The sequence below is a fragment of the Patella vulgata genome, chromosome 1, assembly GCF_932274485.2.
Source record: "Patella vulgata chromosome 1, xgPatVulg1.2, whole genome shotgun sequence".
Taxonomy (NCBI): Eukaryota; Metazoa; Mollusca; class Gastropoda; family Patellidae; genus Patella; species Patella vulgata.
In genome coordinates, this window is record NC_065879.2 from 40,424,347 (window position 1) to 40,439,945 (window position 15,599).

Genomic DNA, 15,599 nt, shown 5'->3' on the forward strand with positions numbered 1-15,599 from the left:
AAGTTAATATATGAAAATATGCCACACTAAAAGAATTATGATTAAAAAACACCAAATATATTTAATTTGGCAGTTTTTTTGACCAACAGAACTCAAAATACAGTATATAAATTGAGACATATGTACGCACTCTGGCTAAATAAAAAAAACTTTAAATTTGTATGTAACTTTCGCAATTAACTTAGGCAGTGGTAGAGATATTTAGCTTTAACATTAATTTTCAGACTCAAGTCTTTTTGGAAGGCAAATATGCTGGAAACTCAACACAGAAGAACTAACATTTTTACACATTTGGTTCAGTTTGAAATGACAACCCACAGAAATGCTAACAGCAAACAAATTGAGTAAATTGATGACAATAACCGTCTGCAAATTTGAATACATATCTGTGGTCTAGTCAAAATATTAAGAGGGTCCAATTGGACAAAGTGCATGTACCAGAATTACATCTTTACATAGATTAATAATGAAACTAATAAGTATGATACTATTTTAAGCATACATCATTCAACAGGTTCATTCAAATCAATCAATAATCATATGATTACCTTTATAACGGTAGGAGCAGCAGATGGAGCAGCAGAAGTTAAAGTGGTAGTAGGAGGAGTTTTAACGGATGATTCTTTTACTTCTGGATCACCTTCACTATCTCTTGTTTGACGTCGTAGAAGGTTATTATTAGCTACACTCTGTGCAATAGCTTCTCTTCGAGTCTTACGCTGGTCACGTTTTTTATCACGATATTCTTTCTGATTTAGGTTTGAGACGGTTAAATTAGTAACATCATTACCCACTCTTTCGATAATCACTCTAAAAATATAGAGAAGGTAAATAAATATAAATGCTTAAGAAAAGTTTATTTGTAAGGTTACTATTAACTAAAGAGAGCCATCTCTTACTATTTGGGTAGCCGTAATGTCTCACTAAATACGGCGCTGGCTGGGTTCAATCCCGGTGTTGGCTGAGAAAGTGTCTCAGTATTTTCTGGTGTGGTGCCCCTTTGTCTGTAGTGACGGGTGGAGGAGATGAAAAACTGGGATCCCTAAGTAAAAGAACCCTTAGTTGACAGTTGAAAATCGAAATAAAAGTAGGTGGTAGCACTCCCTCATAGTACACTGAGCTTTGTGTCATGGTTTTGAATTTTTGGGCCCCCTTGAAGTTTTGCGCCCCCTTGAATTTTTGCGCCCCTCGCAAATGGCAAAATATTACAGTTTTAATGCGGTTTTCAACATTATAATGATAATCATAATGCCCAACCAGTGTTCAAACATATACTGTGGGTCAGAAATGAAATGAAATATGGTTTAACGTCCTACTACTCTGTTCTGACTGAGCTAATGAAGACGGTTATACACCATACAGTGTGCTACGAGTATGAGGGAAATTTTGTCTGGGAGGTGGCACTATGGCCTACTCTTACATCGAATTCCAACTGCCAAGGGATCTTTTACATGCATACCAATGTGTACACCGGACATCAGTCTTTAATAACATCCTAACAACTAGACAGTTGTCGTTGTCAGGCCCTCCGTCATGCATCACTGACAAGGGAAACCACGTTGGCAAATCCCAATGAACTTTCTCAGCCAATGCAGGGATCCACCACGCAACCTCCAGGCTAGCGAGCCAGCATCTACCCACTTAGCCACTGTGGGTCAGATATGCTACAAATTGACTCTAGAAGCCCAATATTACCCGGCGGCACTGGGAGGGACTGCCACCCCATCCCCTCCCCGGCACACACATCCACTAGCCCGACGCTACCAAAAATAACTTACAGGCTAGTGATCTATTTAGCCGTACTAGTCCTGGGCTAGGGCCCTTTCATTGGTTTGTGAATTAAACTAGTGACGATATAGATAAATAAACTATAAAACATCCCACATTTATTTCTCAAATTCCAAGGAAAACTTAATCATAACAATAGATTTTCTGTAGTAAAACTTAGAGCCGTATGGACATTTTTTGTACCCCTTCTATTCATTCATTCTTGACATTTCATTTCTCCATCTTGCACGCTTTGACGGGTCTCGTATAAACCAGTTGAAATCAGGTTGATTTAAAAACAAAAGACTCATTTATACTTCATATTAGATTAGTTCTGACATAAATATTTGAAAGCATACCTTTGTATTTTTAAATACAAGATAATTTTGATTATTTAACATGTCAGGTATTTCCAAAGAATTTACTACACGTGTTCATTACACACACCCCATGATGAATGGTTCCAGTGACCCGTGTGTCGTCAACTTTGACCCTATCGGCACACAGCATGGCACTCCAGTGATAACATAAACAATTTTACTATCCTGTCTATTTTAATATTATATCAGCACATCAAACTGATTTTTTTCATTTTGAGACTCTTTATATAGTGACCTGGTAAATAAATACGGTAAAACAATTAATTTGTCAATCAGTCGAGGCTATCTCGTGCTTTGCAGTAAGTGCTAATAATAACGTAACGTTTACAAATCTTCGAACGGGAATTAAAGGACATAAATTTACCGTGATATATAATAAATGACATGTGCTATATGAAGTATTTATATGGTCTTTAGTGAAAGAAAACATTGTTGTGGCTACCATTCCTGGTTTTGAAGGTCAGATATGATATGAAAACGAATATCGGTTTGTAGTTTTTTTTAACCGTTTCATCAGTGCGCCCGAACCGTGACCGGTTAACCGTGTACCCGTATACATCCTTAATTATTAGGCAATCAAGTCTACGATCTTTATTAACCAGCGGCTGCCAGGCAGGATACGCCCACATTTTCGAGAGATGGATAGAAAACAAGCTAAAACGAAAGTGATTTTTCCTACAATCAAGGGCAATAATTCAGGAAATTACAATTCGATATGCGCAAACATCGAAAGGAACCAATTCTTTGAGTTTTAAACTTACATTTCAAGTTTCAACAAAATCGGATAAAAATTGTGACCTCTATAGGGTCCACAACCTTGATATACCATATTTTTACGCTATTTGAGAACGAATGGCGGCCATTTTATCTGTCAGTTTTTGGCCGATTTTCACGAAATTCGATCTCAGTCGTCCTTAGGGTGTAACGGTGATATAATAATATGATTTTTTGAAATCGGATAATAATTATGACCTCTATAGGGTCCACAAGCTAAAAACGTGATTTTCCGTACAATAAGGGGCCATAATTCAGGAAGTTACGGTCTGATATACGCGAATATCGAAAGGAACCGAGATTTTTGGGTTATTAACTTTCATTTCAAGTTTCAACAAAAATCGGATAAAAATCGTGACCTCTATAGGGTCCACAACCTTGATATACCAATATTTTTACGCTATTTGAGAATGAACGGCGGCCATTTTATCTGTCAGTTTTTGGCCGATTTTCACGAAATTCGATCTCAGTCGTCCTTAGGGTGTAACGGTGACTTCTATAGGGTACACAAGCTAAAAACGTGATTTTCCGTACAATAAGGGGCCATAATTCAGGAAGTTACGGTCCGATATGCGCGAATATCGAAAGGAACCGAGATCTTTGTGTTTCAAACTTACATTTCAAGTTTCAACAAAATCGGATAAAAATTGTGACCTCTATAGGGTCCACAACCTTGATATACCATATTTTTACGCTATTTGAGAACGAAGGGCGGCCATTTTGTCTGTCAGTTTTGGGCCGATTTTCACGAAATTCGAACTCAGCCGTTCTTAGGGTGTAACGGTGATAATACTATATTAACACGTTTTTTTAAATTGGATAAAACTTATGACCTCTATAGGGTCCACAAGCCAAAAAACGCGTTTTTGCGTACAATCAGGGGCCATAATTCATGAAGTTACGGTCCGATATGCGCGAATATCGAAAGGAACCGAGATCTTTGGGTTAAAATCTTACATTTCAAGTTTCAACAAAATCGGATAAAAATTGTGACCTCTATAGGGTCCATACCCTTGATATACCATATTTTTACGATATATTTGAGAACGACCGGCGGCCATTTTGTCTGTCAGTTTTGGGCCGATTTTCACGAAATTCGAACTCAACCGTCCTTAGGGTTTAACGGTGATATAATAATATGTTTTTTTAAATCGGATAAAAATTATGACCTCTATAGGGTCCACAACAGTGATGAGATTTTACCCGTATATTCCGGACTTGTCCGAATCTTTTTTCGAAACGCCCAAAATTGTCCGACCGGGAATATGCCCAATCGGACATCAAGACATGGTGAATAATATTCAAATTCCAAAATTAATATAGTGTACTGAGTGTATAACTACCGTGCAACCCGATTATCGATGATAATAGGCTGGATTGATTAGGTAATTAAGTGATCGACTATTTATCGTGTTATATCGTCTATACACACCTACCTTGATTAACTACTATTCTGCCTTGATTGGCTTACTTAATCCTTTGTCGGACAATTCATCAAATCAATCCTGAACAGAAGTCATTGCTTCTCCTTTGTCGGACGATATATCAATCCAATAAGAGTGATTATAAACTTAATCTGATTAACCCGTGATTTCACCATTGTCTCACGTTTTAATCTCCTTTGTGTCGGACAATAACATGTAGAAATTAGTCATATAATATGTCACATATCCTGATAGTATATAACACCTCAAATCAACATACATTGTATCCGATAAATTCTCTGTGATATATTTTCGGTGGTAGCGAAGCCGAATTAAATAAAGATATTTCACACACACGCAAATGTCGCTTATATAGTTCAGTAATTAAAATGAAAGTACAAATCTCGCGAGACACGTGAAATTAAGAGATGTATACGTGCTGAATCCAATACGCCTGATGTCCGGAAAAAGATTCTATTTTGATGGCATATTGTCGGATTTATGATCATATTTTGAAGGGAGTTTATGTCTTTAAATAAATAAATAAACACGCTAAGAAATGTTGACGAATATTTCAATTGGAATGACGTAAGTAGTTAATTGTTTTAGACGATAGCGCGTGCTACAGTCGAATGCAATTATTGAGCAGTTGGTGTCACTCGCTCGTTGTATTAGAGCGTCGTGAACTACGGTTTACGGCCAAATAAATTTTGGGATGTCATTTTTTTACCTTTCGTATATAAATCGAAACGGAGTATCAGACGAATGTCGGACTTGGCTGAAAAATGTACCGACGTATGACCCGAAAAATACGGTAATTTTGGGGGAGTTTGAAACAGATCGGCAGCAGTCGGCACGCTGCCATTCTATACTATTACGATGTCATGTAATTTTGTAGGAATATTATTGACATAAATTTGAATGCCGTACGGGTTTTAAACATGAAATATAACGAGGTGCACCTATTTTTTTTTTACATATGAATTTGAATATATTTTGTTGACACGTGATTCTTAATTGTGTTTTGAAAACGTCTGCTTAAATTACAATAAGAGTTATGCCCCTTTATTTTCGGGAAAAATGTCCGACAAGAATTTTTTTGAAATCCCATCACTGGTCCACAAGCCAAAAAAAGTGTTTTTACGTACAATCAGGGGCCATAATTCAGGAAGTTATGGTCCGATATGCGCGAATATCGAAAGGAACCGAGATCTTTGGGTTATAAACATACATTTCAAGTTTCAACAAAATCGGATAAAAATTGTGACCTCTACAGTGTTCACAAGCCAAAAACGTGATTTTTCGTACAATCAGGGGCCATAATTCAGGAAGTTATGGTCCGATATGCGCGAATATCGAAAGGAACCGAGATCTTTGGGTTATAAACATACATTTCAAGTTTCAACAAAATCGGATAAAAATTGTGACCTCTACAGTGTTCACAAGCCAAAAACGTGATTTTTCGTACAATCAGGGGCCATAATCCATGAAGTTACGGTCCGATAGATGCCAATATCGAAAGGAACCGAGATCTTAGGGTGATAAACCTATATTTCAAGTTTCATTGAAATCGGATAAAAATTGTGACCTGTAGACTGTTCACAAACAATTGTGGACGGACGGACGGACAGGGGTGACGACAATATACGTCCACATGAAAATGTGGGCGTATAAAAATGATAGGTTGGCAGGCAACAAAACATATGCCCAAATATTGAAGATTAAATCTTGTACCTTGTCAAACTATGGACTAGTGGATATTAATGCCGGGCTAGTGGATTCAAAATTTTTTTTACGCCCCTGTTCTCATGCAAAACCATGGGTCACCACGCCCCCGGCATAACGAAAGCTTGTCTTCATTAGCCCGGATGAAGCAGAAAAGTAAGACATTAAATCGTTGTTCATTTATTCATTCCTCTCAATACACAACAATAATAATGGACTTTATTATATATATATATATATTGTTGTGTGAAAATCATTCTTATTTCGATAACCTATTCAACCTACCTTTCATTTACAAGATCCATTTTAAAAAATACAACTGACATTTGGTCCTTTGTTTTGTCACCAGTTATTGTTGTATAGTCTTGTAAAATGCATTTTGAGGTATGTTCACTTTCCTGAAACAATAAAATATTAATTACAATAATAATAATGTACATTTATATAGCGCTTAATCCATCCATGAGCATGCTGTAAGTTAATAGCTCCTGTGGATAATACATCGTGAACATATGTGTCTTAAGCCTAGATCGAAATTGAGCAACTGTTTCTGAACACTTTATGTTGTCAGATAAGTCATTCCATAGTCATGGACCATATACACTGAAGGCTTTATCACCAAAAGATTTTAATTTAGTTGAAGGTACAACAAGTGATAGATTATTCTGTGAACGGAGTGGTTGGTTTGGTACATAAGGCTGCATAAGATCTGTGATATAGGATAGAGCTGAATCATGCTGAGACTTGTAGACCAGTGTTAGGATTTTAAAGTTTATACGAGCCTCTATTGGTAACCAGTGAAGTGATTTAAGGACTGGGGTTGGGTGGTAAATTAATGGCCAAGTGGTCTGACATGCACTGTAGAACATAAGGCTTGTTATCTTTGCAAGTCATGAGTCCAACCCCTTCTTGTATGTGACCAGAAGAAGGGCCACCTGCCTAACTTTGTGGGTTTTCTCCTGGTTGCTCCTAATGGACTTAGTCCTGAAATGACCTAGTCATGACTGTTTTTTTTCTATCAAAATCACAAAGTCAAAACAACTCACAAACATGAAATTAATAATATATCTTTTCTACTAAATAAAACAACCAGTGGTTGGCAGGCTAGATACGCCCACATTTTGCAAGAGATGGATAGAGAACTAGCTAAAAATAAAAGTGATTTTTCATACAATCATTGGCCATAATCCCGGAAGTTATGGTCTGCAATGCATGAATATCGAAAGGGACCGAGATATTTGGGATATAAAGATATATTTTAAGTTTCATCAAAATTGGATAAAAGCTGTGACTTCTTGAGGGTCCACAACCTTGGTATTACATACTTTTACACTATTTGCGTAGAAGGAGCAGCCATTTTGTCAGGCAGTTTCAATTGATTTTCAGGGTGTAACGGAGATACATTTCAACATTTTTTAAAACCGGATAAAAATTGGGACCTTTAGACGGTCCAGTTACTAAAAACATGATTTTTTGTACAATTAGGAGACATAATCCAAAAAGTTACTGTCCAATATGCGCAAATATCAAAAGGAACCAATATCTTTGGATTATAAACACATTTCAAGTTTCATTAGAATCAAATAAAAATTTTGACTTCTAAAGTGTCCACAAAACTTGGTATTACATATACTTACATCCCACTTCTACTCGTTGCCACTGGCAACCTTTGATAAAACTGTCCTGTTTATTTGCAATACATGCATAAAAGTATCCGTTTATTGGAAATATACAGAAAGAGTACTGTTCATTTTTGATACACGGATACTTTTAAGCCGTTTTAGATACCTATCAAGCAATAAGTAGCTGACGTTTGGTCCGACCCAGATCGCAATTGATAACGTTGGCTCTATACAACTAGTCAAAATCATAGTAACAAAACAAAATGGGGGGAACTACATGGCAGTTCAAAAACATATACAATGACATTAAATTAACATAACAACATATTACAAAAATCAATTATTATAGATATCAATTGGCATCTATTTCATAATTTGGTTTGATTTATATTAATATGCAAAATATATAAATTAGAATATTGAATAATTATTTTAATTAATTGTGATGATAGCAGGCGCAGTTCTCTTGTTGGACACTTCACAGGCATTGAAAATAAGCAGGATGAAAAAAAAACGCCTAGAAAGTCATAAACTTTATTACAAAATAAATTTCAACGGAAGAACCATCCGCCGATGCATACTTTCACCAGGAATGACCCACGTTTCGCATTTCCTTTACACTACGTTTAATAATATTGCAGTCCTCTACGCCATAGACAAGTTGTTTTGACGATGTGGTCTAAACAAACACGTGATTGTTTTACGCTCAGAGTATCATAGCAAGACGCACGTGTAAATACTACTCAGGTCGTCTCTCCACTGCGAAATCATTCTACCATGAAATGTAACGTGAGGCTCAGAAAGGGATAAATAATGAAAGAGCAGAAAGTATTTGTCACTTTTCGGTTGAAACGACTCGATAATAAATACTATTTTTCACATTTTGCTTCACAATACTCGATAGAAATGTGATGTAAGTAACTTATTAGCACCTTTCCTCGGTGTATCGGTGAATATCAGGACAGTTTTGGTCGGGAGCCGGCTCGGCTGGGCCCCTCGACCAAAACTGTCCTGATATTCACCGATACACCTCGGAAAGTGTGCTAATAACTACTACATACTTTTACACTATTTGCGTACAAGGAGCGGCCATTTTGTTCAGTAGTTTGGGTAAGATTTTTACGAAATTCGAACTCAACCTTCATGGATGTGTAACGGTGATATATTTAAACGTTTTTTAAAATTGAATACAAATTGCGACTTCTAGCAGGTCCACAAGCTAAAATGCTATTTTCCAAACAATCAGGGGCCATAATCCTGGAAGTTATATTTGGATATGCGTGATTATTCGAAAGGAAGCGAAATCTTTGTGATATTAACCATAAATTTAAAGTTTCATCAAAACTGGATCAAAATTGTACCGTATAAAGGGTCCACAACCTTGATATACCATATTTGTACACTATTTGCGTACAAGGGGCGGCCATTTTGTCCAACAACTTCCGTCCAATTTTCAAGAGATTCGAACTCAAACGACATGATGGTGTAAGGCTGATATATTCGAACGTTTTTTCGAACCGGATAAAAATTGTGACCTCTAAAGGGAAGCTAAAAGATAGGTTGCCAGGCAACGAAACATACACCCACAGCAGCTAAATCGTCCGAGCGGTCGACAAGGGTTGTCGGATATCTATTCCTTTGTAGGTAATTGGGGGCCTTTACAAGATAGTTCCATACAGATCAGATTATAATTTTTGCCATTTGAGGGTTCACAAGGTTCTACAAACTGAAACAAGGGTCTCAACTCTGGAAGTAATCTTCAGAAATTGTTGAATTTTGACAGCCTTTCTTTCGTTTTACTAATTAAATAATACATCTAAATTTCATACAGATCAGATGATCACTTTTGTCATTCAAACGTTCACAAGGTTCACAACCGCCATAACTCTAGAAATTATTGACAGAAATTGTTGAAATTCAATAGACCACTTTTTCAGAAATTTAAATGATGCATATAAATTTCATACATATCGGAAGATAACTTTCATCAATCGAGCATTAACAAGGTTGAACAAAGTGAAACAAGGGCCATAACTCTAGAAGTAATAAACGGAAATTGCTGAAATTCAATAGGATTCTTCTATTTACTAATTTAAATGATGCATGCAAATTTCATACAGATCAGCAGATAACTTTTGATGTTAGAGGGTTCACAAGGTTCAATAAAGTGAAACAAGGGACATAACTCTAGACATAATAAACAGAAATTGCTGAAATTCAATAGGCTTCTTCGTTTCACTAATTCAAATAATGCATATAAATTTCTGAAAGATCGGATGATAACTTTTGGCGTTAGAGCGTTCACAAGGTTCAATAAAGTGACACAAGGGCCATAACTCTAGACGTAATGAACAGAAATTATTGAAATTAAATAGAATTCTTCGTTTCACTAATTTAAATCATGCATATAAATTTCACAAAGATTGGGTGATAATTTTTGGCATTAAATTTGAGCGTTCACAAGGTTCAATAAAGTGAAACAAGGGGCATAACTCTAGACGTATTAAACGGAAATCGCTGATATTCAATAGGCTTCTTCCTTTCACTAATTCAAATAATGCATATAAATTTCAGAAAGATAGGATGATAACTTTTGGCGTTAGAGCGTTCACAAGGTTAAACAAAGTGAAACAAGGGCCATATATCTAGAAGTAATAAACGGAAATTGCTGAAATTCAATAGGCTTCTTCGTTTCCCTAATTTAAATATTGCATGTAAATTTCACAAAGATCCGATGTTAACTTTTGGCATTAGAGCGTTCAACAAAGTGTAACAAGGGCCATAACTCTAGACGTAATAAACGGAAATTATTGAAATTAAATAGGCTTCTTCATCTCACTAATGCAAACAACATTTTAAAACAACTGGATGATAACTTTTGGCGTTCACAAGAACTTGTGGATGACGGACGGACGTGGGCGACGGCAATATACGTCCACATTTCCATGTGGGCGTATAAAAAGTGTGTAAAAAATTATGGACGAGAATCTTTCATTACATTATGCCAGCAGTTTAGCTGGATCAATAAACACCCTAAAAGCTACAAGGATTTTCATTTTAGCTTATCAAAATTTTGTTTGATAAAATGTGTACCGGTACATAGATATAATCCTTGAGTGGTATTTAGCAATTGAGCACATTAAAAAACACAACACAACTTATATGGAAAACAATCATTAGTTTATACACATACAGCATGATGTTTCGCCGGTATTCTTTTATCGTTTTCAAGTACAAACTTTGATGGTTTCTTAAACATGCATTATGCAAGAGCAAAATCTGCTTATTACAAGTCTTTCTTTAGGCCTGAAATGTTATCTAAATTATCAATTAGACATTAATTAACTTATCCAGACCATAATAAATTCTCGATGTCAAGGCTAGTCTTCGATGTAGGCTGGATTAGATTCCTATATGCCGCTAACGGCCAAAGATAATTAAATCAGAAAAAGTGGATAATCGAGACTATGCTGTTTATATTAATGATTTTAGTAATGATAACCGAGACTATGCAAAAATTTCACCGGCTTCTTTCTCGGCTCATAGTGGATCAATTTGACTGAAATTTTCAGCAAATTACCTTTACACTATCTAGTTTTTAACTATTATAGCGAGAACTGCCATCTCTTTATCTTATCTCCCATAATGTATCTTTAATATCTTCCAAAAAAGTTGGGGATATTCAGAAACAATACAAAACTGCGGAAATGCACTGCTGTTTTTATTAGAGGTAACCAGTGTATGTTAATAACAGGCCAATTGCTTACACATGAACATAAACAGTTCATATGGGCGGCTTATCTGACAGGCCCATTTCACTCGCAAAGGGACACACCGTCAAAAGTGAAAATGGACGTTTTTTTATTTTTGTCTTAATAATGAGTAATTACTCCACCAATCCTCAGACATTCAGCAATTCATCGTGGCATGCTCCTTATCAACTGTCCAATCACGATTTTGGGCAATCTGACCCACTCCTCTTGCAGTGCCACGGCCAATTCTTGCAGTGTTGTCGGTTGACGTTGACGAACACGTCTCCCGATCAAATTAAACGTAACACATTAAAGCAAGGATACGCTAAACAGTAAATCTTATGCAAGAACCGATAGGAAAGCAAACATGGATAGATAAACCATATCGCAACCTGCATAGGTATTTGCATTTCAATATCCCCTACTTTTTTTGAAGAGTATATATTTGTGAATTGATACACAAACTGTCAATAAACAATACAAAACTGTAACTAAGGCACTCTACAAGAACTCACCATATAAGAAGACAAGCCTGTACTACCACTTTTATCTAAAGTGAAGCCAAATAACTGGAAAAAAGAATAGATTGTAGAAGTGAAACGAAACTTTTCAACAAATTTAAACTTATATTAATAATGAAGTCTTTTATTTCAGAAAGATGTTTGCAACATATACTGATCTGATTGGATAATGGACTGAACAGCCTTGAGGATGCCCATTATAGTGTTTTTAGAGAATAATTGTATAGAAAATCATGATCATGCTTGACAAATTTGGTTGTATTATATTTAGAGCTGTCCCCATTTACTAAAACTATAAATAATATGGCTCCTTTAGTTTACATGTATTTATAAGTCTTGTTTATCATAATGTCATTAAAATAAGTTCACTTACTGTCACATTTTCATCAGGAAGAGTCTTGGAATTTAGTTTATAATTAAAGTTAGTAATATTAACAGACAGAGTTCCTCCTTTCAGAAAACCAAATGAACTAAGGGTAATCTGTTTTCGGTCATCATCCTTTGAAATACAAAAATGTTTTACTCAGTAAACCTGGAAATTAGTCCCCTAATTAAAGAGGAAATATGGATTTTGTTTTTAATTTCAAAACCAAAGATTAGACACATATATTTTTTAATTACTCAACCTCAAGCAATACCTAAACCTCTTTGATATACATTTATAGCAATATGTATTCCTCGATAAATTTGGGCATATGTTTGAATTTATTCTTGGACATTATGCAGGTTAACCTAGAAATTAGAAGTTATTCTCATCGATATAGCTGACGCGATAATTATCATGCTCTGGGATAAATCACTAATCTGGCACAGGATGTATAGGCCTTGGGTTCCATGAGATTTTCATTTCTGAGGATGCAGCATATGTCTGTGTTTGTTTAATAATTTCAGTGTCGTTTTGGGCATAAGCATTTCAAGTAACATCATTGATATCTCCATATTGATTCTATTCTTTGGGCATAAAATTTTACACAGATACCTACTTCACAAAATAAATCGAAAAAAAAAAATCTAATTAAGTCAACATTTTTAATTTCTAACCAAACCAAACAGGCCTCCATGTAGATTTAGTTAGTCATTTTACGGTGTGCAGATCGATCTAAAGAATTATGCATACACGTATATAGGCACGCATGTGTGTGGATAGTTCAGCTCTGAACGTAGGTCTCATTACACTCGACCTCTACGTTCAGGGACCCTTCTATTGAATCCTTGTCGACCAGATTTGGTTTCCCAGTCAATTTTACTGGGAAACTTTTTACTGCTAAACGGTTGCGTGTCAGTCCCTGTGAATGCCTGAACAATATAAATGAACATCTTAGTGAGAAAATAAGATCTTGCTTACCTCGCTCTTAAATTTGTGCGTTACACTTTCAATGATGTCCGCCAAGTCGGTTAGAAAACGGAGACATATTTTTTAACAGCGTGTTGTGTCGCTCATACTGACTCTAGCGAGGTAAGCAAGGTCTTATTTTCTCACTAAGATGTTCATTTATATTGTTCAGGCGTTCACAGGGACTGACAAGCGACCGTTTAGCAGTAAAAAGTTGCCCAGTAAAATTGACTGGGAAACCAAATCTGGTCGACAAGGATTCAATAGAAGGGTCCCTGAACATAGAGGTCGAGTGTAACGAGACCTACGTTCAGAGCTCAACTAGTGTGTGGATTAATGTGCCTGAAATATGGAAAATCTACAGAGACATATTGATTTAGTACATTGTCATTGGCCACTTGGCTTTTTTTTATGTTTAGTTGATAGTTCATGCCTATGCTATTAATGTTAATAACGTATAATTACACATGTAAAGATAGCCTACATATATAATTAAACAGGGTGTAGCAAGACATAACGATGCTTATTTTCTTATTCTAAAACCAATGCTGACGACGTTGCTTGTGTGTATCTACATGTATCAATAGTATGACTGGTGAAAGTTGGCAGTGTCAGTGTGAGTGACAAATAAATTGAAATCTCTGATCTCAAATAATAGGTAACACATGAATGAAAATCACCCGATGGAACAATGAAGAACAAAACTCAAAGATATTTGATCATAATTACCGTCAGAATTAAGTCATGTCGTTTTCCAAGTGTAGTGCTGATGACCCCCAACATAGTCATTACTCGCAAAAACATGTTTATTTTCTGTGAATAGAAGTTTCTTCTTCCACATATCTCCATTCTCTATTTTAAAGATATTTGTTACAAGCACAGTGATTGGATAAACCTGAGATGTTTACCAATCAGAAAGATGGTTTTAATATATGGGAAAAGGGGGGGTAACTGTTAAAATATTCATTACAATAATTCACGATTTTCTTTTTTAGGTTTATATAGCTTTGAGAAAAATTCAACGGATAATATGTTTGTGTTTGTTTAACACCGTTTCTCTTACTAAAACCTATTATAGTCTAGAGATAACCCGCTCTAGAAATAAAATGTTTAAGAAAACAAAAGTAGATCGGATGTAGAGAAGTCTCTATTATCCAGACGGGTGGCATTAACTCGTCCACATGTAAAGTCATCTACAGTTAAGTCGTCCACAACCTTTGGTTAAGTCGTCCACAAGCCATTGGTTATGTCGTCCACAACTAATAGTTAAGTCGCCCACAACTAACACTTGACTCGTTCACAACTGATACTTCACTCGTACACAATTTAAATATATGGAATAAATATGTTTTACTCGCTGATTTTTGTTGATTACCGATCACGACCGAGATTAGTTCACCAATTATTTCACCGCTGTCTTTTCGCATTGTTTGTTAATTGGCGTTATGATTTTAGATTTTAGGTCAGTTACCGATGTGTTTGTAGTAAAGTATATCCGTATTGTAATTTAAAGGAGCTAAATCGCTAATATTTGGGACCTAGAAATGGACCCAAATGGGTCGCAACGCATATAATAATGTATTCTCTTCCTAAAACTCTTGTAAGTCAGTTACAGAAAATCCAGAATAAAGCAGCTCGAATCGTATCTCTCACCAAACCATCTGCCAATATTACACCTGTTCTAAAACAGGTACATTTATCAACGCATCATTTTCAAAATCAACACAACTGCTTAAACGATCCTTTGGCACCACCCTATTTATCCGATTTGATTAAACAATATGTACCTTCTCGTTCATCTCATAAAAACCAACTTGTATGTCCAGTACAGAAGCCAAAATTTGGCGAGAGAGGTTTTGCGTACGCAGCACCTAAAGAATGGAACAAAATGCCCCTGGAAGTCCAAAATTATGGTGGCTGATTGGTATCATGTCGTAATGTCGTGATGTCGCCTTTCATAACGCGACAACCCGACATCACGACATTTCTACCCGACATTACGACAACCCGACATTTTTACCCGACATCACGACATTTTTACCCGACATTACGACACTAAAAATGTCGTAATGTCGGGTAAAAATGTCGTGATGTCGGGTAAAAATGTCGTGGTGTCGGGTTGTCGTGTTGTCGGCTTGTCGTGATGTCGCGTTATATCTTGACCATGTTGTACACCTCTATATTCGTTTAAAAAACAACTTAAAACACATTTATTTAATCAGGCTTTTAACTGACTCTGTATACAATCGTTAACATGTTCATAATCTTGTTGTTTATTTATGATTTTCCTAAGGCTAAGCA

General features: G+C 35.9%; 1 protein-coding gene across 2 annotated transcripts in view; it reads right to left on the reverse strand.

The window, feature by feature from the left end:
- LOC126809955 (protein GPR107) overlaps positions 1–14,179 on the reverse strand; it is a 34,423-nt gene extending 20,244 nt beyond the window's left edge. The window contains exons 1-5 of one of the 2 annotated variants that reach the window (XM_056101807.1): positions 14,028–14,179; positions 12,339–12,464; positions 11,960–12,013; positions 6,356–6,468; positions 549–810 (exon numbers count right to left, since the gene is read on the reverse strand). In XM_056101807.1, coding sequence (XP_055957782.1) covers positions 549–810; positions 6,356–6,468; positions 11,960–12,013; positions 12,339–12,464; positions 14,028–14,147 — 675 coding nt within the window. In that variant the 5' untranslated portion in view covers positions 14,148–14,179. The remainder of the gene's footprint in view (positions 1–548; positions 811–6,355; positions 6,469–11,959; positions 12,014–12,338; positions 12,465–14,027) is intronic. The other variant, XM_056101814.1, reaches the window with a different exon arrangement.
- Between the last annotated feature and the right edge of the window lie 1,420 nt (positions 14,180–15,599).